This window comes from Nothobranchius furzeri, chromosome 2 (assembly GCF_043380555.1).
Source record: "Nothobranchius furzeri strain GRZ-AD chromosome 2, NfurGRZ-RIMD1, whole genome shotgun sequence".
Lineage (NCBI taxonomy): Eukaryota > Metazoa > Chordata > Actinopteri > Cyprinodontiformes > Nothobranchiidae > Nothobranchius > Nothobranchius furzeri.
Genome location: NC_091742.1, coordinates 85880927 through 85907276, shown reverse-complemented (window position 1 = coordinate 85907276; position 26350 = coordinate 85880927). Strand labels below are relative to the sequence as shown.

Here is a 26350-nt window from a genome sequence, read left to right as displayed (position 1 = left end):
AGACAGGACTGGTGGTCTGGCCGGGGGCGTGTCCAAACTGCTGCGCCTGGCAGGGGCGGCGGCAAGCTCACAGCTCCGTCCCGGGACACCGGATTGTGGTGGAGTCCGGCGTCTTTCCCCACGCCGTGGACCGACTCCCGGGGAACAGACAGCCAGCCTCGTGCCCTCGTAGCCGGAGCGATCCAGGAGCGTCTCCCCATCCAAACTCCCATCCGGTTCCGAGAGGGTGGCGAGGATCACCGAGGCTGATGGTCGGGGACGCCGGCGGCGAGGCGGAGCTGGAGAAGGAGAAGCTGGCCGATGGTTGGAGGAGAGGAACTGGAGCAGGCACTGCCATGGGAGAATCTCCCCGCTGGATCCTTTAACGGGTTGTGGTTGGATCATTCTGTCACGTGCCGGCAAACGGAGCGGAGATGAAGTGAGGATCCAACGCGGGTGAGGAAACCAGGCAGACAGGTGAGAACGTTCGATAAGTCTTTAATAAGAGGCACGCAGGACAATGAAACAATGATCCAACAAACAACAGAGAACAGAAGGGGTTTAAATACACGAGGGCAGGGAGCTAAGGTGATTAGGAAACGAGAGGCAGGTGGGAGCAATAAACGGGAGATACAAGGCTGAACCAAACGGGGAGACAGGACAGGGTGTGACCGTTATATCCGTCAGTGTTTCAAAACCAAAGTAATGCCATCTATCAGTTCTCTTTCTTAACATTCGTTTCAATGTCTCACTATGGGATACGCCCCTCCGCGGATTCCTCAGAAGCACTTATCTCAATACGCCAATCCTGATTGGCCAGTGACCGTGACGTACGCGTCCAGCGTCCCAACGTACGCACTATTCAATCACCTCTTCTCGCTTCGGTGGTCGCTTATCTCTGAGGTAAGTTAGCTCAACTGTTCACAGACGGAGCCTTCTAATATTCTCTCCGTCGCCGAACGTTAACTTACCGTCCTTCTGTCCTGACCTTCACCATAGGCTCGGGGCATAACGAGCAGCTTCACACTCCAGTGCATCTGTTCGTTCTATGCTAACACACCAGTTAGCCAACATGGAAGCCGCTCCTCCCACCAGAGGAGTCGACGGCGCAGGAGCTCGCCTCTGTACCTGTGGGAACAAAATCTCAAGCAAAGATCCGCACAGGGTCTGCTCGAGCTGCCTCGGGCTGGAACACGCCCAGCTGGCATTGGAAGTCCCCAGGTCATGTGAGAGCTGCGCTTGCTTCACCCTGAAGAGCCTTCGCCGGCGGCTAGCGCGCCAAGCTAGCCTGTCGGGGAAGGACCCTTGCCTGCCGGCCCCTGGGCCACCACCTGGGGACGCCAGCGAACATGTCCTCCCGGAGCCGGAACCGTGTGCCGAACTCAGCTGGGGCTCACAGCTCGAACTGGCCGGTCCGAGCCACCCCGCCGAGGACGTGTTGGAGTTGGACTACGGAGACGACGAGGACACCTCGGAACTCCTCATTTCAGAGGAGGACGGCATCTTTTCCCCCATCGCTCAGGCCTCCATGCCTAGCTTTCCGTCCTCTCCCAGGGATGGAGCGGCTTCTCCGGCCGCCCACCTGGACATGCAGTCAGTCTGCCGACGCGCTGCGACCAGGCTCAACATCCCTTGGCCCACCGTGGTCACTGAGGCTGTCAGATCCCGCTACGAGGGAAAGAAGCTGCCTCAGGCCACGAGGGCGGCAAAGCCCCTCCTTCCCGCCTTCCCGGAGCTACTCCAAGAAGTGAGGTCCTCCTGGGACAAACACCCGTTCAGCTCCAGGTCTCCTGTCCAAGGAGCCTCCTCGCTGGACTTCGAAGGGATGGAGAAGGCTGGCATGCTTCGCATGCCGCCGATGGAACCGCTGGTTGCAGCCCACCTGCACCCACGGCTCTCGGCGACTTCCTCCAGGCCTCCCGCTCTCCCTGCGAAGGCGGACTGCTTCCAGTCGGCGCTGAACGAGAGGGCGTACAAGGCTGCCGCCATCTCGGTCCGAGCTTTGAATGTCTCCTCCATGCTCTTGGCGTACCAAGCCGAGCTCTGTGAGGACATGAATACGAAGCCGGACCCGGAGGTGTGGGAGGAAATCACCGTACTGACCGACATCTGCCTGCGTGTGCAGCGCTGCGCGGTCCATGCTACGGCTAAAGCTATGGGCAAGATGGTGCTTCAAGAACGTGCACGATGGCTGAACCTCACCAACCTCTCTGAGAGAGAGAAGGAGGACATTTTGGACATGCCAATCGTGCCTGAAGGCATTTTTGGCTCTGCCCTGGCATCAATGCAGCAACGGTGTGCGGCCAAAAAGAAAGAGGATGAAGCCCTTCATCTCTACCTTCCCCGTAAACCCTCACCGGCGCTGCCGGCTCGGCCGAACCTGCCTCAGGCAGCTGCCCGAGCCCAGCCTCAGTTCCGCATCCCAAAGCGCCCGAAGCTTCAAGCTGTCCAAACAGCTCCTTCGGGCTCAGCGCCTCGACCAGTTTGGCCTCAGGGATCCGGCAACCAAGCTGCTCCGCCGCCGGGACAATCCACCAGACACGGCGGTCAGCAGGTGAGGAGGAAGAAGTGGGCAGCCTGTCGGAGTTCTTCCCTCCCGACGCTGCAGCTGGCGGTTCCCCATTCGCCAGCTCCTCCTGTTCGATGTTGCCATGGTGCTTTCTCCCCCCCCTCACGGAACCCCTCCGGCAGAGTTCCCGAGCGGTCCAGGGTGGGGCCAGGACGTGCAGCCGGCGGTGCCGGCTCAAAACACACGTCACAAGCACTCACATTGTTTTTCACAAACATGTCACGCTCAAGGAGCATTAAAAGGTTCGTTGTCGCATCCAGACAAGATGTCAAGGGCGCAGCAAAAATCAATAAAAATGTCACCCATGAGCGGTTCCAGGTGGGGGCGACCCCTGGCGGACTTTCCCGCCAGTCACGGGTCGTCCCCGTAAGCCTGGGCCGTCAAAGCACAAAGCCCCCGCGCATGCGCAGTGGCTGCCACGAGCACCGCTGCCCCACAACCTCTGGAGGGAGCTGCTGCTCCGTGTGTCACGGCTGTGTCACCGCTCTCCACTCACATGGAGGAATGGACAGCGGTTTCTGCTTCACGTTGGGTGCTGAGAACTATTTCGAGAGGTTACAGGCTCCAATTCGCTTCTGTTCCTCCTCGATTCTCCGGCGTAGTGTTCTCCCACGCCCAGGGGTCGTCAGCTCACATCCTTCAGGGAGAAATCTCCTCCCTGCTGGAGAAGGGAGCGATATGCATTGTGCCTCCCGATCAGTCTCAGAGCGGTTTCTACTCCAGGTACTTCCTGGTCCCGAAGCGGGGAGGGACCGGGATTCGCCCGATCCTGGATCTGAGGGCCCTGAACCGATGCCTCAGAAAGTACAGTTTCAAAATGCTCACGCTCTCATCCCTTTTGCGTCTGATTCACCAGAGCAACTGGTTCACCTCAATCGACCTGAGGGACGCATACTTTCATATTCCCGTGTACCCTCCACACAGGAAATTTCTGAGGTTTGCCTTTCAGGGAGTGTGTTACGAATACACCGTGCTCCCATTCGGCCTCTCGCTGAGCCCGAGGGTGTTTGTCAGGTGTACGGAGGCGGCGATCGCCCCTCTGAGAGGGAGGGGCATTCGGCTGGCCACGTATTTAGACGACTGGCTCCTGCTGGCACGGTCCAGAGAGGAGGCAGCGTCAAACACGCTGGTTGTGATCCCTCACTTGTGTGGTCTGGGTTTCAGAATAAACTGGCAGAAAAGCGCTTTACTCCCCTCCCAGAAAATAACATTTCTAGGTCTGAATCTGGACTCGGGAGTTCTCGGCCCGTCTCTCGGCACCGCGCATGAACGCGCTCTCGTTCTGCCTGCCGCGCTTCCGCCTTCACAGTTCGGTGCAGTTTGCGTTATGCCTCAGGCTTTTTGGGTCTCATGGCGTCGGCTATTTCAGTGGTACCACTCGGCCGTCTACACATGAGAGATTCTCAACGCTGGGTGGCTTCTCTGGGTCTCTCTCCAGTGCGCCACAGAGCGCGCAGGGTGACGGTCTCTGCAGCGTGCGTCGCGGCGCTCCGCTGTTGGTGTCACCCCTCCCTCTTGGCACAGGGGGTGCCTTTGGGGTTGTTTCTCGTGAGGAAAGTGGTCACGACAGATGCGAGCCTGTCAGGTTGGTGGGGGGGGGGGGCTCCTGGAGGGTCGCTCTGTCAGGGGTGTGTGGAGCAGAGAGCTCTGGGGGACACACATAAATTATCTGGAACTCCTCGCGGTCTTTCTGGCCCTGAAGCGCTTCCTGCCTTTTCTCTCCGGCCATCATGTCCTAGTGAGAACAGACAACACCATGACTGTGGCTTATATAAACCACCAGGGGGGGCTGCGCTCCATGCGGTTACACACGCTGGCATGCAGACTGATCCTATGGTGCAGCAGGCATCTCCTCTCAATCAGAGCCACCCATGTCCCGGGTGTTCTGAATCGGGGGGCGTATCTGTTGTCCAGAGGCACACCCCTGTACGGGGATTGGAGCCTGCATCCAGCAGTGTTGGAACAGATTTGGATCCGGTTCGGCACAGCCGTAGTGGATCTTTTTGCCTCCAAGGAGAATGCTCACTGTCCTCTGCACGACCGAGACGCTCCACTCGGCGTGGACGCGCTGGCGCACGACTGGCCACGGGGACTGCTTTACTCTTTTCCCCCAGTGGCCCTGATACCACCCACCTTGCTGAGGGTACGAACCCAGCTCCACACTCTCATTCTGGTGGCCCCATACTGGCCAGCCATGCATTGGGTGGCGGACATTTTCCAGCTCCTGGAGGGCCAACCTTGGAAACTTCCGCTTCGCAGGGACCTGGTGTCCCAAGCGGGAGGCTCGATCTTCCACCCTCATCCAGAACGGCTGGCCCTGTGGGCCTGGCCCCTCAGGGGTGCGGGCTAGTGTCAGCAGAGCTGCCCCAGACAGTCATTCGAACCATTCAGAATGCTTGGGCCCCCTCCACTAGGTCCCTATATGACTGTAAATGGAGGGTGTTTGAAGCCTGGTGTCAGGGCAGGGAGGTTTCACCCTTCCAATGCCCGGTGAATGTCATTCTGTCTTTCCTGCAAGACTTGTTGGATGGGAAGAAGGCTTTCTCCACCATTAAAATGTACCTAGCAGCCATTTCCGCCCGACACTTGGGTTTTGGGAAGAAATTGGCAGGTCAACACCCCCTGGTGTGTAGCTTCATGAGGGGCGCGCGCAGGCTTCTCCCTGTGTCTCGACCCCTGGTGCCCTCATGGGAACTGTCCTTGGTGCTGTCGGCCCTCTCCGGGCCTCCATTTGAACCTATGGACGGCCTGGACCTTAAGATCCTGTCTTTTAAGGTGGTGCTACTCCTGGCTTTGGTATCTGCAAAGCGAGTTAGTGACTTATAGGCTCTCTCTGTGCACCCATCCTGCACCCAGTTTGCACCCGGTGACATGAAGGTGTCCTTGAAGCCCAACCCTGCCTTTGTGCCTAAGGTGGTGGGCTCCTTTTCTCCTATTATCCTCACAGCTTTCTACCCGCCACCCTTCTCCTCTCCTGAGGAGGAGCGGTGGCACAAGCTGTGTCCGATTCGTGCGCTCAAGGAGTATGTGAATCGGACGGAGAACCTTTGCAGGGGGGACCAGCTTTTTGTGTCATGGGGTGGGCCTCGTAAGGGGAAACCCGTCACAAAGCAGAGGCTTTCCCACTGGATTGTGGAGGCTATTTCTATGGCTTACTCCTGTCAGGGCATTCAGGCTCCTGTTGGGCTCAGGGCCCATTCTACTAGGGGCCTGTCTGCTTCTTGGGCCCTTTTTCGGGGGCTGTCAATCCAGGAGATTTGTGCTGCAGCAAGTTGGGCTTCTCCACTTGCATTTGCACACTTCTATAAGCTTGATGTTTCGGTCCCTGCAATGACTCACACGATTCTGAGTGTGGGGTCTTTGGCGGGCCAAGACGTATCCCTGTAGGTTGGTGATCGCTGGATAAGCTGTCTGGCAATACGGGAGTCTCCATATCCCATAGTGAGACATCGAAACGAATGTTAAGAAAGAGAACTTTAGGTTACTGTCGTAACCCCGGTTCTCTGAGTAACATGAGTGAGATGTCTCACCAGACAACCCTTCTTGCTGGGCGAAGCGAGAAGAGGTGTTTATCTTGAATAGTGCGTACGTTGGGACGCTTGCTACTTATAGTAGCAGGGGGAGGCGTACATCACGGTCACTGGCCAATCAGGATTGGCGTATTGAGATAAGTGCTTCTGAGGAATCCGCGGAGGGGCGTATCCCATAGTGAGACATCTCACTCATGTTACTCAGAGAACCAGGGTTACGACAGTAACCTAAAGTTTTCTGTCAGACTTTGGTCTCAGGAATTTTCTGATTTTTTGAGGCGTTTAAAATGTTTCTTAACCAGCCTATTCACTGAATGCATAAGCATTGGGCGATGTAATAGATCCGTATACCCACAAGATCCCTTCCCACCAGGAGCGGTTCAGATGCGGAATGGCAGTGAAAGTGTTCCGTGCAGCTGGTTCCAAGAGTTCATGAAATCACCAGATCACTGCTAAACTACGTGTGATCACGCAAAATCAAGCAACAAGAAAGTCAGTAGCATGTTTCCAAAAAGATCTGTGGTTTAGCTTGGCTACGTATGTTATCACAGTAATGACATATATTTTTTTACTAGTTGAACAATTAGAAATGTGCACGTGACTTTTATTTTGAAAGTTTCAGGATGGTTTGCAACTGCAGACGTTGATGCATTCTGCAAGCGTAGGCTCAAATTGTTAGCAACGCGGACCAACCAACGTATCAGAGACGTTTCCAAAATGTAACTATTCAACTATTGCCAACTCCGGGTCGGGGGAGAGGTCCTACCTCAAGTGGAGGAGTTATCTCGGGGTCTTGTTCACGAGTGAGGGTAGGAGGGATCGGGAGATCGACAGGTGGATTGGTTCGGCGTCTGCAGTGATGCGGACGCTGAGCCGATCTGTCGTGGTGAAGAGGGAGCTGAGCCAGAAAGCCAGGCTCTCGATTTACCTGTCGATCTACGTCCCAATCCTCACCTATGGTCATGAGCTTTGGGTAATGACCGAAAGAACGAGATTGCGGATACAAACGGCCGAAATGAGTTTCCTCCGTAGGGTGGCCGGGCTCAGCCTTAGAGATAGGGTGAGGAGCTCGGACATTCGGGAGGGACTCGGAGTAGAACCGCTGCTCCTCCGGATCGAAAGGAGTCAGTTGAGGTGGTTTGGGCATCTGGTCAGGATGCCTCCTGGACGCTTCCCTGGGGAGGTGTTTCGGGCATGTCCTGCCGGCAGGGGGCCCCCGGGTCGACCCAGGACACGTTGGAGAGGTTACATCTCCAATCTGGTCCGGGAACGCCTTGGGGTCCTGCCGGAGGAGCTGGTGGAGAAGGCCGGTGAGAGGATGGTCTAGAGCTCTCTAGTTGGGATGCTGCCCCCGCGACCCGGACCCGGATAAGCGGAGGAAGACGACGACATAACTATTCACAGCCGGTGGACAAAAACCTATCCGCTCTGATCGTGGCTAATTGCAGCGTACTACGTTTCACGGATGTTATACGTCTGGTGGAAAGGCCTGGTTCTTGTGACACCAAGTTAGCATTGAACCCCCCTGGAGGAGCAGCAGCTCTACTCCAAGCCCCTCACGGTTATGCGAGCCTCACTTCATAGCAGCTGATCAGACGGAAGGGTGGGCGTGGCCAGCTCCTACTTGTTTGCTTACAGTGACAGGGCCCTAAAAGCGCTCATTCTGGAAGGTACTGAAAATGTCAAACTGTTGAAATCATTTTATGTGAGATTTAGAGCAAAAACCTTCATAAACATGTTTTTATCGACCAAAAAGAACTATTATAACTAGCTTAAAAATAGATATGTCCCCTTAAAATATACTTTCCTCCTTTATTCTTTATTATGTTCGTCTGACTGACATCTCTGTTTGCTTCACAGGGCTAAAGTTCGGCACGTTGAATCGTGAGTATTGTGTTATTTATACAGTAAGATAGGAGACCTCAGGTTTTATCAGCCACTCACAGAATCTGCCATCTTTAATTACAGCTTGAATGGTCTAAAACAACGTTTACGGGACACCAGTGAGATCACACTAAACCTTGAGAGGGACAATGGTGCTAAACCTAAAACTGGAGCTCAGCCTCGCCTCTCTGATGAAGCAAAAGCTGATTCTGAGAAACCAGCCACGTCTGACACATCCATGGTGTCACAGTCTGAAGCTGTGTTGCAGAAAAGCCCTGCTAAGGTTTCCGCATCTCAGAAAAGGCCAGAGAGAGGAGCTGCAGAACCTTCCAAGGTTTCTACTTTTGGGAATGAACCAGAGGAAAGAACTCCAGAAGCCTCCAGAGTTTCTAAATCAGAGACGAAGTCTGACAAACAATCAGCGATACCTTCAAATGTGCCTAAATCTATTGGATCTTTCACTTTAAAATTTGAGAACAAGTCGGGAGAAGTTGAAGCCGAAATGCTCAACACTTCTCAACCTGAGATTATGTCCAAAAATCAACCAGCCAAGCCTTCAAATGTTCCTAAATCTGACAACAAGCCACAGATGAGAGCCAAGGAGACTACAAAAGCTTCCCTACCAGACAAACCAGCCATGAAACCTTCAAATGTTTGTAAATCTGTGAATAAACCAGAGGAACGAGCAGCAGAACCTCCCACCATTTCTAAATCTGAAAACAGGCCAGAAGAGGGAGTCACTGAAACCCTTAAAGCTCCTATACCTGACAAACCAGCCCCAAAACCTTCAAATGTTTGTAAATCTCAGGATAAGCAAGAGGGACCTCTCAGAGCTTCTAAACCTGAGGTTCTACCCAACAGTCAATCAGCAAAACCTTCAAATATTCCTAAACCCCAGAACAAGCCAGCAGTGAGAGTGGTGGAGATGACAACAGCCTCTGAATTTGAGGTTAATCCTTACAAACCAGCCACAAAACCTTCAAATGTTTCTAAATCTGAGAATCAGCCAGAAGTGAGCGCTGCTGAACCCACCAAAGCTTTTAAACCTCAGATTAAGCCTGACGAACAAGCTAAAGTTTCCAAATCTGAGTCAAAATCTGAGGGAATAGCTATAGAACCTTCGTGTGGTTCTACATCTAAAAACAAGCAAGACGGACCATCAAATGTTTCTAAATCTGAGATTATTCTCAACAAACCAGCCATGAAACCTTCAAATGTTTCTAAATCTCAGAATAGGCAAGAGGGACCTCTCAGAGCTTCTAAATCTGAGGTTCTACCCAACAGTCAACCAGCCAAACCTTCAAATGTTCCTAAATCTGACAACAAGCCACAGGTGAGAGCCAAGGAGACTACAAAAGCTTCCCTACCAGACAAACCAGCCACGAAACCTTCAATTGTTTGTAAATCTGTGAATAAACCAGAGGAACGAGCAGCAGAACCTCCCACCATTTCTAAATCTGAAAACAGGCCAGAAGAGGGAGTCACTGAAACCCTTAAAGCTCCTATACCTGACAAACCAGCCCCAAAACCTTCAAATGTTTGTAAATCTCAGGATAAGCAAGAGGGACCTCTCAGAGCTTCTAAACCTGAGGTTCTACCCAACAGTCAATCAGCAAAACCTTCAAATATTCCTAAACCCCAGAACAAGCCAGCAGTGAGAGTGGTGGAGATGACAACAGCCTCTGAATTTGAGGTTAATCCTTACAAACCAGCCACAAAACCTTCAAATGTTTCTAAATCTGAGAATCAGCCAGAAGTGAGCGCTGCTGAACCCACCAAAGCTTTTAAACCTCAGATTAAGCCTGACGAACAAGCTAAAGTTTCCAAATCTGAGTCAAAATCTGAGGGAATAGCTATAGAACCTTCGTGTGGTTCTACATCTAAAAACAAGCAAGACGGACCATCAAATGTTTCTAAATCTGAGATTATTCTCAACAAACCAGCCATGAAACCTTCAAATGTTTCTAAATCTCAGAATAGGCAAGAGGGACCTCTCAGAGCTTCTAAATCTGAGGTTCTACCCAACAGTCAATCAGCAAAACCTTCAAATGTTCCTAAATCTGACAACAAGCCACAGGTGAGAGCCAAGGAGACTACAAAAGCTTCCCTACCAGACAAACCAGCCACGAAACCTTCAATTGTTTGTAAATCTGTGAATAAACCAGAGGAACGAGCAGCAGAACCTCCCACCATTTCTAAATCTGAAAACAGGCCAGAAGAGGGAGTCACTGAAACCCTTAAAGCTCCTATACCTGACAAACCAGCCCCGAAACCTTCAAATGTTTGTAAATCTCAGGATAAGCAAGAGGGACCTCTCAGAGCTTCTAAACCTGAGGTTCTACCCAACAGTCAATCAGCAAAACCTTCAAATATTCCTAAACCCCAGAACAAGCCAGCAGTGAGAGTGGTGGAGATGACAAAAGCCTCTGAATTTGAGGTTAATCCTTACAAACCAGCCACAAAACCTTCAAATGTTTCTAAATCTGAGAATCAGCCAGAAGTGAGCACTGATGAATCCACCAAAGCTTTTAAACCTCAGATTAAGCCTGACGAACAAGCTAAAGTTTCCAAATCTGAGTCAAAAACTGAGGGAATAGCTATAGAACCTTCGTGTGGTTCTACATCTAAAAACAAGCAAGACGGACCTTCAAATGTTTCTAAATCTGAGATTATTCTCAACAAACCAACCACGAAACCTTCAAATGTTTCTAAATCTGAGAATAAGCCAGAAGTGAGCACTGCTGAACCCACCAAAGCTTTTAAACCTCAGATTAAGCCTGACGAACAAGCTAAAGTTTCCAAATCTGAGTCAAAATCTGAGGGAATAGCTATAGAACCTTCGTGTGGTTCTACATCTAAAAACAAGCAAGACGGACCATCAAATGTTTCTAAATCTGAGATTATTCTCAACAAACCAGCCACAAAACCTTTAAATGTTTCTAAATCTGAGATTATTCTCAACAAACCATCCATGAAACCTTCAAATGTTTCTAAATCTGAGAATCAGCCAGAAGTGAGCACTGATGAATCCACCAAAGCTTTTAAACCTCAGATTAAGCCTGACGAACAAGCTAAAGTTTCCAAATCTGAGTCAAAAACTGAGGGAATAGCTATAGAACCTTCGTGTGGTTCTACATCTAAAAACAAGCAAGACGGACCTTCAAATGTTTCTAAATCTGAGATTATTCTCAACAAACCAACCACGAAACCTTCAAATGTTTCTAAATCTGAGAATAAGCCAGAAGTGAGCACTGCTGAACCCACCAAAGCTTTTAAACCTCAGATTAAGCCTGACGAACAAGCTAAAGTTTCCAAATCTGAGTCAAAATCTGAGGGAATAGCTATAGAACCTTCGTGTGGTTCTACATCTAAAAACAAGCAAGACGGACCATCAAATGTTTCTAAATCTGAGATTATTCTCAACAAACCAGCCACAAAACCTTTAAATGTTTCTAAATCTGAGATTATTCTCAACAAACCATCCATGAAACCTTCAAATGTTTCTAAATCTGAGAATAAGCCAGAAGTGAGCACTGATGAATCCACCAAAGCTTTTAAACCTCAGATTAAGCCTGACGAACAAGCTAAAGTTTCCAAATCTGAGTCAAAAACTGAGGGAATAGCTATAGAACCTTCGTGTGGTTCTACATCTAAAAACAAGCAAGACGGACCTTCAAATGTTTCTAAATCTGAGATTATTCTCAACAAACCAACCACGAAACCTTCAAATGTTTCTAAATCTGAGAATAAGCCAGAAGTGAGCACTGCTGAACCCACCAAAGCTTTTAAACCTCAGATTAAGCCTGACGAACAAGCTAAAGTTTCCAAATCTGAGTCAAAATCTGAGGGAATAGCTATAGAACCTTCGTGTGGTTCTACATCTAAAAACAAGCAAGACGGACCATCAAATGTTTCTAAATCTGAGATTATTCTCAACAAACCAGCCACAAAACCTTTAAATGTTTCTAAATCTGAGATTATTCTCAACAAACCATCCATGAAACCTTCAAATGTTTCTAAATCTGAGAATAAGCCAGAAGTGAGCACTGCTGAACCCACCAAAGCTTTTAAACCTCAGATTAAGCCTGACGAACAAGCTAAAGTTTCCAAACCTGAGTCAAAAACTGAGGGAATAGCTATAGAACCTTCGTGTGGTTCTACATCTAAAAACAAGCAAGATGGACCTTCAAATGTTTCTAAATCTGAGAGTATTCTCAACGAGCCAGCCACAAAACCTTCAAATGTTTCTAAATCTGAGATTATTCTCAACAAACCAGCCATGAAACCTTCAAATATTTCTAAATCTGAGATTATTCTCAACAAACCAGCCATGAAACCTTCAAATATTTCTAAATCTGAGATTATTCTCAACAAACCAGCCATGAAACCTTCAAATATTTCTAAATCTGAGATTATTCTCAACAAACCAGCCACGGAACCTTTAAATGTTTCTAAATCTGAGATTATTCTCAACAAACCAGCCACGAATCCTTCAAATGTTTCTATATCTGAGACAAAGCCAAAGGAAAAAACTGGAAAACCTTCCATTTTGTCTTCATTTGAGAACAAGCCAGGGAAAGAAGCTGCTGAAGCTCCTAGAGATGCTAAACCTGAGGTTATTCTTGACAACCCATCTACAAAACCTCCAGAGGTGTCTTTGTCTGCGGTTAGACCTAAAGAAAGTGCTCCAGAAACTCCCAAAGCTTCCAAGTGGGATCAGCCATACCCAAAACATTTAAATGTTTGTAAATCTGTGAATGACCCAGAGAAACGAGTGCCAGGACCTCCCACCATTTCTACATCTGACAACAAGTCCGAAGAGAGACTCACTGAAACCCCTAAAGCTCCTGTACCTGACAAACCAGCCACGAAACCTTCAAACATTTCTAAATATATGATTAAACCCGAGGTAAGAGCTGCAGAATCCACCAAACTCTCTAAACCTCAGATAAGGCCCAACGAACAATCTGTACAACCTCTCAAAGCTTCAAAATCTGAGTCAAAAACGGAGGGAATGGCTGTAGAACATTTATTTGGTTCTAAATGTGAAAACAAGCAAGAGGGACCTTCTAAATCATCTGAAACTGAGGCTATTTTCAACAAAGCAGCTGCAAAACTTCCAGACGTTCCTTCATCTATGGTAAAACCTGAGGACAGCGCTCCAGAAACTCCCAAAGCTTCTAGGTGGGACCAACCAGTCCCAAAACATTTAAATGTTTGTAAATCTGTGAATAAACCAGAGGAACGAGCGCCAGGACCTCCCACCGAATCAGAAGAGAGAATCACTGAAACCCCAAAACCTGTATCTGACAAACCAGCCACGAAACCTTCAAACGTTTCTAAATCTATGATTAAACCTGAGGTAGGAGCTGCAGAGCTCACCAAAGTTTCTAAACCTGAGATTAAGTCCAGCGAACATTCTGTAGAACCTCTCAAAGCTTCCAAATCGGAGTCAAGGCCGGAGGGAACGGCTATGGAACCGTTGTGTGGTTCAAAACCTGAAAACAAGCAAGAGGGACCTCCTAAAGTGTCTATGCCTGAGATTATTTTTAACAAACCAGCTGCAAAACCTTCAGATGTTTCTAAATCTGGGATTAGTGTTGGAGAAAAGGCCACAGAACCTTCCACTGTTTATAAACCTGAGGCAAAGCCAAAGGAAACGGCGGGGGAACCTCTCACTGCGTCTTCGTTTGAGGACAAGCCAGGGAAAGGAGCTGCCGAAGTCCCCAGAGTCAGTAAACCTGAGTTTATGCCAGACAAACCATCTACAGCACCTTCAGATGTTTCTACATCTACGGTTAAACCTGAGGCAAAGCAAAAGGCTGGAGAACCTCGTGTTGCGTCTTCATTTGAGAACAAGCCAGAGAAAGGAGCTGCAGAAGTCCCCAGACTTACCAAACCTGAGGTTATGCCGGACAAACCATCTACAGCACCTTCACATGCTTCTAAATCTGAGATTAGACTAAAGGAAAAGGCCGTAGAACCTCCCAGTGTCTGTAAACCTGAGGCAATAACGGGGGGGAAAGCTCCCGTACCACAGGAAACCCTCCTGTCCTCCAAAGCAGAAACAACCGGTGTGACACCACCAGGCCAGCTCTTCACGGAGACCCGAGCAGCAGCAGGTAATCCTGTCAGCAGAAACACCTCTACTAAAAGCTTACACCAGCCAGCATCGGGCAGGACGTTAGACGATGAGTCAAACCAGAGTTTAGGCTATGAAACCTAATTTTACAGGAATATTTCTTCGCTTTTAGGCCCTGTAGCCATACCGAAGACACAGTCTGATTCAGCTTCAAATGCCGCCTCCAACGCTTCAGCCTCATCTCCCGTTTCACCTGCAGCACCGGCAGCGGTCAGAAAGCAGCCGGCTGCAGCTTCCACTCCATCAGTTACAGAACTGACTGTTGGAGAGAGGATAGGAAGTCTCCTAGTTCCACAAAAAATCAGTAAGCTATCCAAGAGATCACTATTTTGATTTTGAAATTCAAGCGACATACATCTTTATTACTACTTCTTCACAGGTTGTATTAACAGGAAGGCCATACAATCACTAAATGTAACTGTAAGTGCCCCACCCACACACACACACACACACACACACAAACACTCGTCTTTATTGACATGCAGCTGATTTAAAGTCAGGCGCATCCGATCAGGCTCAAAAGTTGCACGCCCACTGTTGGTATTAGTGAAATTTTTGCTTTCAAATAAAGCGGAAGACCTCTAGATATCAGCAAGAAAACCTGTAGCACGTGTCGGCCATCGGCTGACGGTGTGTGTCAACATTCAGGGGCTGCGTCCTTCAAGGTCTACCCAGTCGACACACGTATCTTGTCTACCATGTAGATGGAAAGCAGAAGTCTGTGAATCTGGATGGTCTAAACTTCAGATTTAATCCCGCCCCTACCGCGGCTAATGTCCCATCACCTATAACATGACCACCCTGGCCAGAAGCTTCGGAATACAGAGCTTGAAGGTTTTGCTGAGCTTTTTAATTCTGGAGGATGTACTGCAGCTGCTTTTGGGTTATTTCCTGTAAACCAGGTTGCCTTAAGAGAATCGAACGCACGGAGGATTAGAGCATAGTATTGTTCCGTTTGCTTTGCAAAGGGAGAAAGGTGAAGCGATGACCGTACAGACCCGGAAGCTTGGTTCACACAGTCTCAGAGAACGGCTGTTCTCTGAGGGCTTTTATTACACACACACAAGCAACGCACACACAGCACACCACGTTCCTAAACTGCTCCGTAGACATTCAGGAGAAAAGTTGTTTTCATATAGGGAGTGAAACCAAGGCCACAACTCCCTAATACAGAAACAGGTGCGTTCATTCAACCTGCTGGTTCCCATGGGAGAGAAACGGATAACACACAGACCCGCGTGTTCTAGGAAGGTCATTGTTCAGTGGGGAGACTGGCACAGGAGAAGCTTGCGTTTAATAAAGCACAAGATGTAAAAACAACTCTAATGAGAAGAACAGTAATGTCAGCAATGTTTACCTTACAGCTGCACTTAAAATTACTTTAACATTTAGTTACTTAGAAATGTTTTATATAAATGACTGAAGTCCTAAATCTAATCATTTTAAGCTTTTACTTATAGCTGTCATATTTGTCCACCATTGTTGTTAAAAAAAATCCCACGTTCGGCTCGTAATGCATCTTTTAGGGTTAGGGTGAGCTGCGGAGGATACACCAGACAGAACGTTGCTAAGCTGAGTCCCATTCTGTCCCGCTCTGAACTTGAGACAGTTCTCCACACCTTCATCTCCTCACGCTTAGACTACTGTAACTCTCTTTTCACGTGTCTGAGCAGAACCTCCCTGAACCGTCTACAGGTGGTTCAGAATGCCTGTGCTCGGCTTCTGACCAAGTCCTCCAAACACACCCACATCACCCCGCTTCTCCTCCAGCTTCACTGGCTGCCAGTCAGCTTCAGGGTTAATTTCAAGATCCTGGTTCTGGTCTATAGGGCCTCACATGGACAAGCATCATCTTACATTGGTGATCTTCTTAGTCCCTACACCCCCAGCAGGTCCCTGAGGTCCAGTGATCAAAGCCTACTGGTTGTGCAGCACCAGGCTAAAGACCAAAGGTGACAGATCATCTGCTGCTGTGGCCCCCAGACTCTGGAACTCTCTCCCCCTGAGCCTGAGATCAGTGGACTCAGCAGTCTCCTTTAAAAAGCAGCTGAAGACTCACTTGTTCAAGCTGGTTTTTGTATGACCTTCTTCACCACTCTCTCTTTATTCTGCTCCCCCCACCTATCCCACCTTCCTCAGGATCCACTGGTTTCCCTCTTTCCTGTTCACTCTCTCTTTCTTAACATTTTTTTAATCACAATTGTCTATTTTTTGTTCATTTTAATATATTTTAACCATTTTCTAAATGCTTTTTATAGTTTTACGTGTTTTGTTTTTGTGATGCGCCTCGTGATTTTTATCTTGAGAGGTGCTATAGCGAAGATCTTTTCTTCTTCTTTTTCTTTTTCTTCTGCTTCTTCTTCTTCTTCTTCTTCTTCTTCTTCTTCTGACCCGTTCTTTAAATTGAGGGGCAAGAGGGACAGAGTCGTGGGCCATATTTACAAAACTCTTGGAATTTAGACAGCTTTTGTTGTGACTGCAATGGAACCGGCCTTGAAATCTGGCCGAGATGGATGCAGCCCCTGAATTTGTACACAGTCCATGACTTCCACCCATATTTGTCGATCTTTAGTTGATGTGCAGCCTAGCTTGTATTAGCAAAGATCACACTACGTTTAGAAAGCTAGTTATTCTACATGTCATCATCCTGAGTAGGGATAGACAACTATTATCGTCAACTTACATTTCTTTTTATTCACCTATGTTTAATAATTGATAAGTTTAATTAACTTTGGTCAAAAGTCTGATTTCGATACTAAGCAGCGCACAATTCAAGATTCAACAGCTGGGTCAGACTCAGTGTTCAGAATCTGATTGGGTTCAAAAATGTTGTGCATCACCTGTTTGACATTTTAGCATGTTAATGAGGCGTAAACATATCGGAAACGGCAAAACCCAGATTGGTCGATCTCTAGTTCTGAGGTGATAAATCTCCACGAATGAGCATTAAACTGTCCATTTGCTGTTTGTTAACCTACCTTGATTTGATTTTACATTTCCTGTGACTGAAAAGGCAAAAGAGTTTCATTAAAGGCAGTTTGAGGAAATCTGAAAGCTCTTTCAAGGTCAGTCATTCCAGCTGTTACCCTTTCAGCCAAGGCTGTGCTTGATAACCAAGCTGCCAACGCATCGTTACACCGAAGACGACGTCGTACAGCTGCTCCAGAAATTTGGATTTGAGTACGAGGATAAGAACATTTACGTTATTCCTCAGGCACGCATGGTGGGTCAACAGATTGATCAAAGAATCTGATTTAAACCATTTGTTGGAGCATTTAAACCTTTGTTGTTGTTTTTGTTCGTCTTTCAGGCATTTGCCCTCATGCCAAGTTTCGAGAGCGCAAAGGGACTTTTCATGGTTCCAAGACACAACTTGAATATCGGCGGATTTCAGCTTGACGTAGACATCGTCAGCAGTGGGATTTTGATGACACCAGTAAGCAGGCTTTAGTGTACAGAATCCTTGACTAGTGTTTTCTTGAATGGTGAGCTGCGTTTCCACCAGATGAGTACTGGGACGTATTTGGGAGGGGGAAGGTCCTGGAAAACACAATGGCTCAGACCTCTCAGCAGTTGTCTTCATACAAAATCATTTCTTTAAGGACTTTGCTGTAATGTCAGCCTGTCGGGGTCATTTTGGTAGTGAAAATTTTGAATTCTGCCGAAGTACGCTAAATATTTGGGCTAGGGTTTTAAGGGAGAGGTGAGCAGCTGTGACTTAAAACGGCATTTAATAAAGAAGAAGAAACATTGTTTTTTACAGTGCCCTATAGGTGACCACAAAACGGGGTAAATTGCGGCATCGTGGAGGGATTCCTGCCCCAATTGTCGGGATTGGGAGTTTAGAAATGGTGATTTTAGAACCAGCCAACAACCACAAGTCCCTCCCAGCGACTCCACTGAGCCATTACAGAGTAAATACTGTTGTGCATGTTTCTGAATAAGTAATAATAAAGCAATAATTCAACTGTTGAAAGTACAAACCTTAAGAATTTATTTCTAAGCCACACAAATATCAAGTACAAAGCTCCGAGTCGAGAACCTTACTTCCCTGATCAACAGCTCAGTGGCCTAGTGGTAGAGTGTCCGCCCTGAGACTGGGAGATCAGGGTTCGATTCCTGGTCGGGTCTTACCAAAGACTTTGAAAAAATGGGACCCAATGCCTCCCTGCTTGACACTCAGCATTAAGGGGGTTGGATTGGGGGGTTAAACCACCAAATAGTTCCCGAGCGCGGCTGTGTCTGCAGCTCATCGCTCCCCCAGGGGATGGGTCAAATGCGGAGAACAAATTTCGCACACACATCAGTGTGTGACAACTAATGGGACTTTAACTTTTTGCAATTAGACTTCTGAACTCGCCCTGATCCAGTTTATTTGTAACACAGCGACTAAGGAAATGTGCAAGATGCTCTTAATATTGGTTCTGGTCTCTTTGGCTCGTTCTCCACACATCTGGGGTTAACCCCAGCAGGACTTGACCTGTTGCACCTGTTTATGTCTAAAAAGCACTTTCACAGCATAACCCTGTTCCATGTTTCACACCTTGTGTCATTTGTTCCACTTAGATTGGATTCACTTCCTCCCACTCGTATCACTTGTGTCAGTAGCAATTTTAGCAAGCTTGTAATCATTTATTGCAGTGCTTGCAGAAACAAGTGCTTTCTATTCGCATCTGCAAAGTATTTTTTATCTCAATATTTTTTTTTCAAAACATTTTCCTAAGATATAAAATACAAATGGCATCAAAATGCAAACGTATGCAAAGGCTTTGCACCCTTAGCTATTTGACAAAAACAGACTACGAATGAGAAGTTTTAAAATCCACTCAGTGTTATGATTTGATTCTGGTTTCTCTTTTTCAGTTTGAATTTTATAAATCTCTGATGGAAAAGATGGATCATGTAAGTAAATTCACACCTTCTATTTATTTTACAGCATCTCTTTTTTTATATTACACTCTAAATCATGAGCCGATCTGTCGTGGGGAAGAGGGAGCTGAGCCAGAAAGCCAGGCTCTCGATTTACCGGTCGATCTACGTCCCAATCCTCACCTATGGTCATGAGCTTTGGGTAATGACCGAAAGAACGAGATCGCGGATACAAGCGGCCGAAATGAGTTTCCTCCGTAGGGTGGCCGGGCTCAGCCTTAGAGATAGGGTGAGGAGCTCGGACATTCGGGAGGGACTCGGAGTAGAACCGCTGCTCCTCCGGATCTAAAGGAGCCAGTTGAGGTGGTTTGGGCATCTGGTCAGGATGCCTCCTGGACGCCTCCCCGGGGAGGTGTTTCGGGCATGTCCTGCCGGCAGAAGGCCCCCGGGTCGACCCAGGACACGTTGGAGAGGTTACATCTCCAATCTGGTCCGGGAACGCCTTGGGGTCCTGCCGGAGGAGCTGGTAGAGGTGGCCGGGGAGAGGACGGCCTGGAGCTCCCTAGTTGGGATGCTGCCCCCGCGACCCGGACCCAGATAAGCGGAGGAAGACGACAACGACGACGACGACTCTAAATCATTTATTATTTTTACTGTAGAAATTTTACTTGCCTGCGTAAACCACTCCTCACCTCAATTTCAAACATTTAGTATTTATTCCCAAAATATACTTTTCCATTATTTTGTACTTTTTATAAGTGAGAAGCCGCGATATAAGACGAACTGTTTTAAACGCCGCTCCCCTTGTTTGTTTGGAGCAGAAAGTGGCAGATGATGGAGAGAGTACAATCTACATCCAGAACATCGATTCAGACGAGGCCGGGGCTCTCAGGGAAACTTTAAAAAGAATCAAGTGTGTAAAGAACTACCTGCCTCTGCTCAACAAGGTAGAAACACACACTCTTAGAAAGCGCATGAGGTTTTTGCTTCCTGTGTAACTCTCATCTACATGCGTTTCCTCTCCAGGTGTTTGTTGAGTTTGAGTCCGTCCGCGACGCCGATCGGATCGGAGTTTGGTACAGCCTCCGGAAGCACTGTCCTCCTCACATCTTCAGGATGAAAATGCCTCGAAGCACCAGCATAGCACCTGGTAAGGCTTAACGTACTGTTAACATTTCTCTTAAAAGTCAAAACCATGAATTATTAGATAATTCTGGAGGAAAATTTCAGAAAATGTTACAAGTGACGTCAATGTCATTGATTTGCTGGTGTAGAGGGATAAGTTGCTTTTAAGCTTAATATACTACCTTTAGTACTTTAGTACTGTTACTACCTTTTTTTTCCGGAACTGCGCTGCTCTGGGTGGCTGCATGTTGGAGTAGCTCTGTTGACTACAGGTGCTGGCCAGTAAATTAGAATATCATCAAAAGGTTGAAAATATTTCAGTAATTCCATTCAAAACGTGAAACTTGTACATTATATTCATGCAATGCACACAGACCAATGTATTTCCGATGTTTATTACGTTTAATTTTGATATTTATAGGTGACAACCAATGAAAACATCAAATCTGGTATCTCAGAAAATTAGAATATTCTAAAGGCCAATGAAAAAATGTTTGTTTCTCTAATGTTGGCCAACTGAAAAGAATGAACATGAAAAGAATGTGCATGTATAGCACTCAATACTTAGTCGGGGCTCCTTTTGCCTCAATAACTGCAGTAATGCGGCGTGGCATGGACTCGATCAGTCTGTGGCACTGCTCAGGTGTTATGAGAGCCCAGGTTGCTCTGATAGTCGTCTTCAGCTCCTCTGCATTGTTGGGTCTAGCGTATTGCATCCTCCGCTTCACAATACCCCATAGATTTTCTATGGGGTTAAGGTCAGGCGAGTTTGCTGGCCAATCAAGGACAGGGATACCATGGTCCTTGAACCAGGTGCTGGTGGTTTTGGCACTGTGTGCAGGTGCCAAGTCCTGTTGAAAGGTGAAGTCTGCATCCCCATAAAGTTGGTCAGCAGCAGGAAGCATGAAGTGCTCTAAAACTTCCTGGTAGATGGCTGCATTGACCCTGGACCTCAGGAAACAGAGTGGGCCAACACCGGCAGATGACATGGCACCCCACACCATCACTGACGGTGGAAACTTTACACTGGACCTCATGCAACGTGGATTCTGTGCTTCTCCGCTCTTCCTCCAGACTCTGGGTCCTTGATTTCCAAAGGAAATGCAGAACTTGCTTTCATCAGAAAACATAACTTTGGACCACTCAGCATCAGTCCAGTCCTTTTTGTCCTTGGCCCAGGCGAGACGCTTCTTGCGCTGTTTCTTGTTCAAGAGTGGCTTGACACACGGAATGCGACACCTGAATCCCATGTCTTTCATGAGTCTCCTCGTGGTGGTTCTTGAAGCGCTGACTCCAGCTGCAGTCCACTCTTTGTGGATCTCCCCCACATTTTTGAATGGGTTTGTCGTCACAATTCTCTGCAGGGTGCGGTTATCCCTAGAGCTTGTACACTTTTTTCTACCACATTTTTTCCGTCCCTTCGCCTGTCTGTTAATGTGCTTGGACACAGAGCTCTGCGAACAGCCAGCTTCTTTAGCAATCACCTTTTGTGTCTTGCCCTCCTTGTGCAAGGTGTCAATGATTGTCTTTTGGACAGCTGTTAAGTCAGAAGTCTTCCCCATGATTGTGGTGCCTTCTAAACAAGACTGAGGGACCTTTTAAAGGCCTTTGCAGGTGTTTTGAGTAAATCAGCTGATTAGAGTGGCAGCAGGTGTCTTCTATATTCAGCCTTTTCAGAATATTCTAATTTTTTGAGATACCAAATTTGGAGTTTTCATTAGTTGTCACTTATGAATATCAAATTTAAATGTAATGAACATTGGAAATACATTGGTCTGTGTGCATTGCATGAATATAATGTACAAGTTTCACATTTTGAATGGAATTACTGAAATATTTTCAACCTTTTGATGATATTCTAATTTACTGGCCAGCACCTGTATATGTAAGTTTTGCCTTTTCTTGGGCATTTTTTCTTCTAGTTTCTCAAGAAAAACGTTTTTTTTTTTTTTTTTGTACACTTAACTTTTCTGTTTCTGGTGCTGTGAAGCTTGGAGGATTTTTACTGCAATTTTTTTTTAGCTTTTTTCATTTTTTGAGCATTTGTTATGATGCGTAACCATGGCAACAAGTTTGTTTACAATCGGGAGCAGGAAAGGCTGAAATAATACCTCAACTGAAGCCACAAATCCCAAATGAACTAAAACGTAAAAAGCGTGGGTGCAGAGCGGGAGCAAAATGGAGACAGAGAAAGAGGAAATTCAAACCATCTCTTCCATCGATCATAATGGGCAACGTGAGATCACTGGCCAACAAGATGGAGGAACTCCAAGCCCTTTCAAGGACTCAGCCAGAGTGTCTGCAGTTTTGGAACCGCTGGAGGAGATTATGCAAAGAAGGATTCTCCAGAGAATCAAGAAAATTATGGACAACCCTGAGCATTCTCTTCACAAGACTGTCCAACAACAGAAGAGTGTCTTCAGTCAGAGGCTTCTTCAGTTTGGCTGCAACACTGACCGCTACTGGAGATCCTTCCTGCCAACAGCCATTGTAATATACAACAACTCCTTGATGACTTGATTATTATTAGTCTGAGCTACTACAGCAATCAGTTTCCCTCTGGGATTATTAAAGTATTTTTGAATTGAATTGAATTTACGTATGACCAATAAGATGTGATATTCTAAATAAATATAGGATATCAACCTGAATTAGGATTCTTTGCTTTTCCAGTGATCGTAACACACGTCGTATTAATTCAAACAGAGTCAAGGATGTAATCAAAAATAGACAATTTTCTAGACTAATTATATACATGACAAGCTATAAACAACTTTATGTGATGGATGAATAGAAGTGGATGGATCGTGATGTATGATGATGGGATGGTGTGTGATGTTTACCAGATCCTTTGTATCTGAAGGAAATTATGAATTCTGGGTGTAAGAATTTGTGGTTGTTATAAGCTGAAGAATTGATTTATCATAACAGCATCAGACGCAATTCGTGTCGTGCCTACGTACCCGTTCTGGAGACCCCGTTTGGATCTGAGATGTCGAGGAGTCGGTGACCTCACTGCACGTGGCTCGTAGGAAAACCTCGATGCGACCAAGTCAGTCCTAGGATGCCTCCAGGTCACAACGATGGAGGAAATCGTTTGCGTCTAGATCAGCTGTTTCTGAATAGCTGAAGGAGCAAGTTTCTGTGTCGCTGCAGGCAGCTTTTGGCTTGTCGAAAGCTTTGATGGTTCAAAGTCCCTTCAGGACTGGCCACTCCGAAGGTGTACTTGAACTGAACTGAGCTTGAACTGAATCACTCAGGAAGTGATTCTGTTTTAATAATTCTCATATTATGATTACCTGACCAATTGGGATGTCCCATGTTAAGAGGTGTTAACAAACAACCCTTAGAGCATCACGCCTTCTTTCAGATAGATGGTTCTCTTTGTGGATTAGAAAATCCCTATGTGCATGAAATTACTTTAACTTTATTGTCTTGTCATTTGTACGAGTGTGTGAGCTCGTCAAGTCACGTACGTTGATTAAATGTATGGGTCATATATTTCATTTCATCCTTATTAATCTAAGCACAGATTAATCGAAACATTTCATTTAACCCCTTGTCCATTCATTGTATGATTAAGTCATATTGTTCATTTCATTATGATGTAATTATAAAAGTTCATCTTTTGTTCTGTGAAGAAAGGAATAGATAACAGCAGCTTGGCAGAGAAGAACCTTGGGAAGGGAACATGTTGACAATGTCGTGATCCTGAGATGTCAACGTGCACTTGCAGAATCTCCCTTGCAGCTTGGAATATTAGATAGAAAGACGCACAGAGGCAGATTAATGTCTGAAGAGGACCTGTCTCTGAAAAGGCCAAAATAGATGAAAAGCTGACCATTTCTGGACGCTACACTGGCCATGACCCATAGGCATATAATAATAATAATAATAATAAATTTTATTTGAAGCACCTTTCAAAAACTCTAGGTCACTGTACAATAAAAAGAATGAAATATTCCAACAAGGACAATAAAAACTTGTCAATTTAAAACCACGATAAAACACTTAAAATACAGTTATAGTAAATATACAATCAGGTGAGTTTTGAGTTTGACCTTGAAGTGTTGCATGGTAGTGGTATTTCTGAGATTAGCTGGTAATCAATTCCATAGGGAGGGGGCAAATCTGCTGAATGCGTGACTTCCCATGGTGACAAGACAAGCAGAGGGATTGTGCAGATTGATGGAAGCTGATGATCTGAGCAAGCGGGAGGGTGTAGATACTTGTAAGAGCTCTGAGATATGAGGGGGCAAGGTTGTTAATGTCCTTGAATGTAAGGAGTAAAATTTTGTAATCGTGGATTGTATTGGTAGCCAATGAAGTTGCTGGATAATGGGGGTGATGTGATCAGAGGAGGGTGTTCTGGTGATGGTGCGAGCAGCAGAGTTTTGGACCAGTTGAAGTTTATGTAGAGATTTCTGTGACGAGCCAAAAAGGAGTGAGTCACAGTAATCAAGACGTGAATTGACCAGACTATTTACTATAATTGCTGTTGAGTGATTAGACAGAGATGGACGAAGGCGGTTAATGCTGCGCAGGTGGTAGTAAGCTGAACGAGTAACAGAACTGATATGAGACTGGTAAGACAAGGTGCTGTCCAAAATCACCCCAAGGCTCTTAATCTGGTCTAAGCAGGTGACAGGAGTACTTTCTATTGCTATGGTGAACTTTGTGGCCTTCTCTAATACCTATCTTATCTAGCATATCTCAGTGGTGGGTTGGAATCTACGGTTGTCCTAGAAACAGTCTCCGTATGCAGTTGGACAACAAACTCTCTGGATGTCAGTCAACGGAGCAGTCCGCCATACTCTGTCGAAGAAGAAGCAACTGCATCTTTTTTGTAAATAAAGGACTGAAGTACCACTATCAGCTCTTGACTCAAAGAAAAGCCCAAAAGACTAAATAGACCAAAGTTGATGCCGAAGCCAATTCAAACAAGCCTTCGCCATCTTTGTTTTTTTTTTTGTTTTTTTTTTGCACAGTTGCAATAACATCCCGCACGCCAAACCGATAGAGAGCTGTGATTGACACAAAACCGCTCAGGTCGATGCTCTTCCTGCTGAGGCTTCATTAGAGCATGGCTAGACTAGCCTGCAGGGCAATATCACTTTGCTTTGGCTAGGTTGGTCCAGATTCCTAAGCTAGGTTTTTCCACGTTTAACTAAAATTTTAGTCGCAGAGTTTTTTTTGTGGAATCCTAAAACGAGTCGTTTCAAAGTGTGCCTTTATGTGACATCACAATAAGGCACCCTAGCTTAGGAGTTCAGTAGAAAATGTTTCTGCTCCGACAGGAGTCTGGTTTAAAGGAATACTGAGCTGTTTTATTATTAAATGCATTAAAATACTTGTTTTATTTATTTATGTTTTTGGCAGCTCCCCGGCTGGCAGCGAATGCTTTACCTGACAGTGAAGATTTGGTTTCCGGGGTGATCGCCCCCACTACAAACTTTGGTGTACCACCTGGCAGCTTGCCACCGTTTTCCGTCACCTTGTTGACGTATCCATTTGTCTTCCCAACACTTTCTCCGTGGTTCATCATCCCACGTAAGAAATGACCAAAGTCATCACACTAAGAAACTCAAATCCAGTCGATATTTCTTCTATAAAAGCATTTTTTTGTTTCACACGTAGCTTTTTTGTCAGTGGAGAGACAGAAAGGTGTTTGGGTAAGTTTCAGGGTTTTTTTTTTTTCTTTTTTGTTTTGTTTAAGGGTTTTTAAAAAAAGTAAATTTATTTTTAATGTAAAAAAAATGTTTCTGTTTTCTGAACATGACACTCTGCAGGTGTCTGTCTCCAAGTTTAACAGACTGTCCACGGTCATGTTGACGGGTTTACCAGAAGGAAACTACAGACACGAGGACGTGGCAAAGCTGGTGTGGCAGCATTTCCCCAATAAGAACCTCCAGACTCTCTTCTACAACATCCTGGTCCTTCCACTGCAGCGGAGGGTGGGTGGCTAATGCTGGAGCCTTACCCCTGATCAGGTGTTCCAGGGTTAAAACTGTTTTTTTCCCTTCCCTTTCAGGCTTTTGTGTATTTCGGCAACCATTCGGCGTGCACAAGTTTCGTCCACAATTCCCTCAAAAATCCTCTTAGCATCAAGGGCAACAAGCTGTCCATCCACCTGGTCCCGCAGCGCATGGGCCCTAGGGAGTGTGAGGTGAGTCACTGGAAAACGCGTGAATCCTGCAAATCGAGTTGAAACGTGCATTTTCACCTGTTGTTTTACTTTGTTTTCATGATTGT

General features: G+C 46.6%; 1 protein-coding gene across 1 annotated transcript in view; it reads left to right on the top strand.

The window, feature by feature from the left end:
* Nucleotides 1-26350, top strand: part of LOC107376896 (uncharacterized) — an 86940-nt gene that overhangs the window by 34008 nt on the left and 26582 nt on the right. The window contains exons 25-37 of the mRNA XM_015946213.3: nucleotides 7939-7962; nucleotides 8047-14084; nucleotides 14217-14408; nucleotides 14484-14524; nucleotides 17199-17327; nucleotides 17415-17540; nucleotides 18968-19006; nucleotides 19795-19920; nucleotides 20000-20123; nucleotides 25478-25648; nucleotides 25736-25770; nucleotides 25888-26052; nucleotides 26130-26264. Coding sequence (XP_015801699.3) covers nucleotides 7939-7962; nucleotides 8047-14084; nucleotides 14217-14408; nucleotides 14484-14524; nucleotides 17199-17327; nucleotides 17415-17540; nucleotides 18968-19006; nucleotides 19795-19920; nucleotides 20000-20123; nucleotides 25478-25648; nucleotides 25736-25770; nucleotides 25888-26052; nucleotides 26130-26264 — 7345 coding nt within the window. The remainder of the gene's footprint in view (nucleotides 1-7938; nucleotides 7963-8046; nucleotides 14085-14216; nucleotides 14409-14483; nucleotides 14525-17198; nucleotides 17328-17414; nucleotides 17541-18967; nucleotides 19007-19794; nucleotides 19921-19999; nucleotides 20124-25477; nucleotides 25649-25735; nucleotides 25771-25887; nucleotides 26053-26129; nucleotides 26265-26350) is intronic.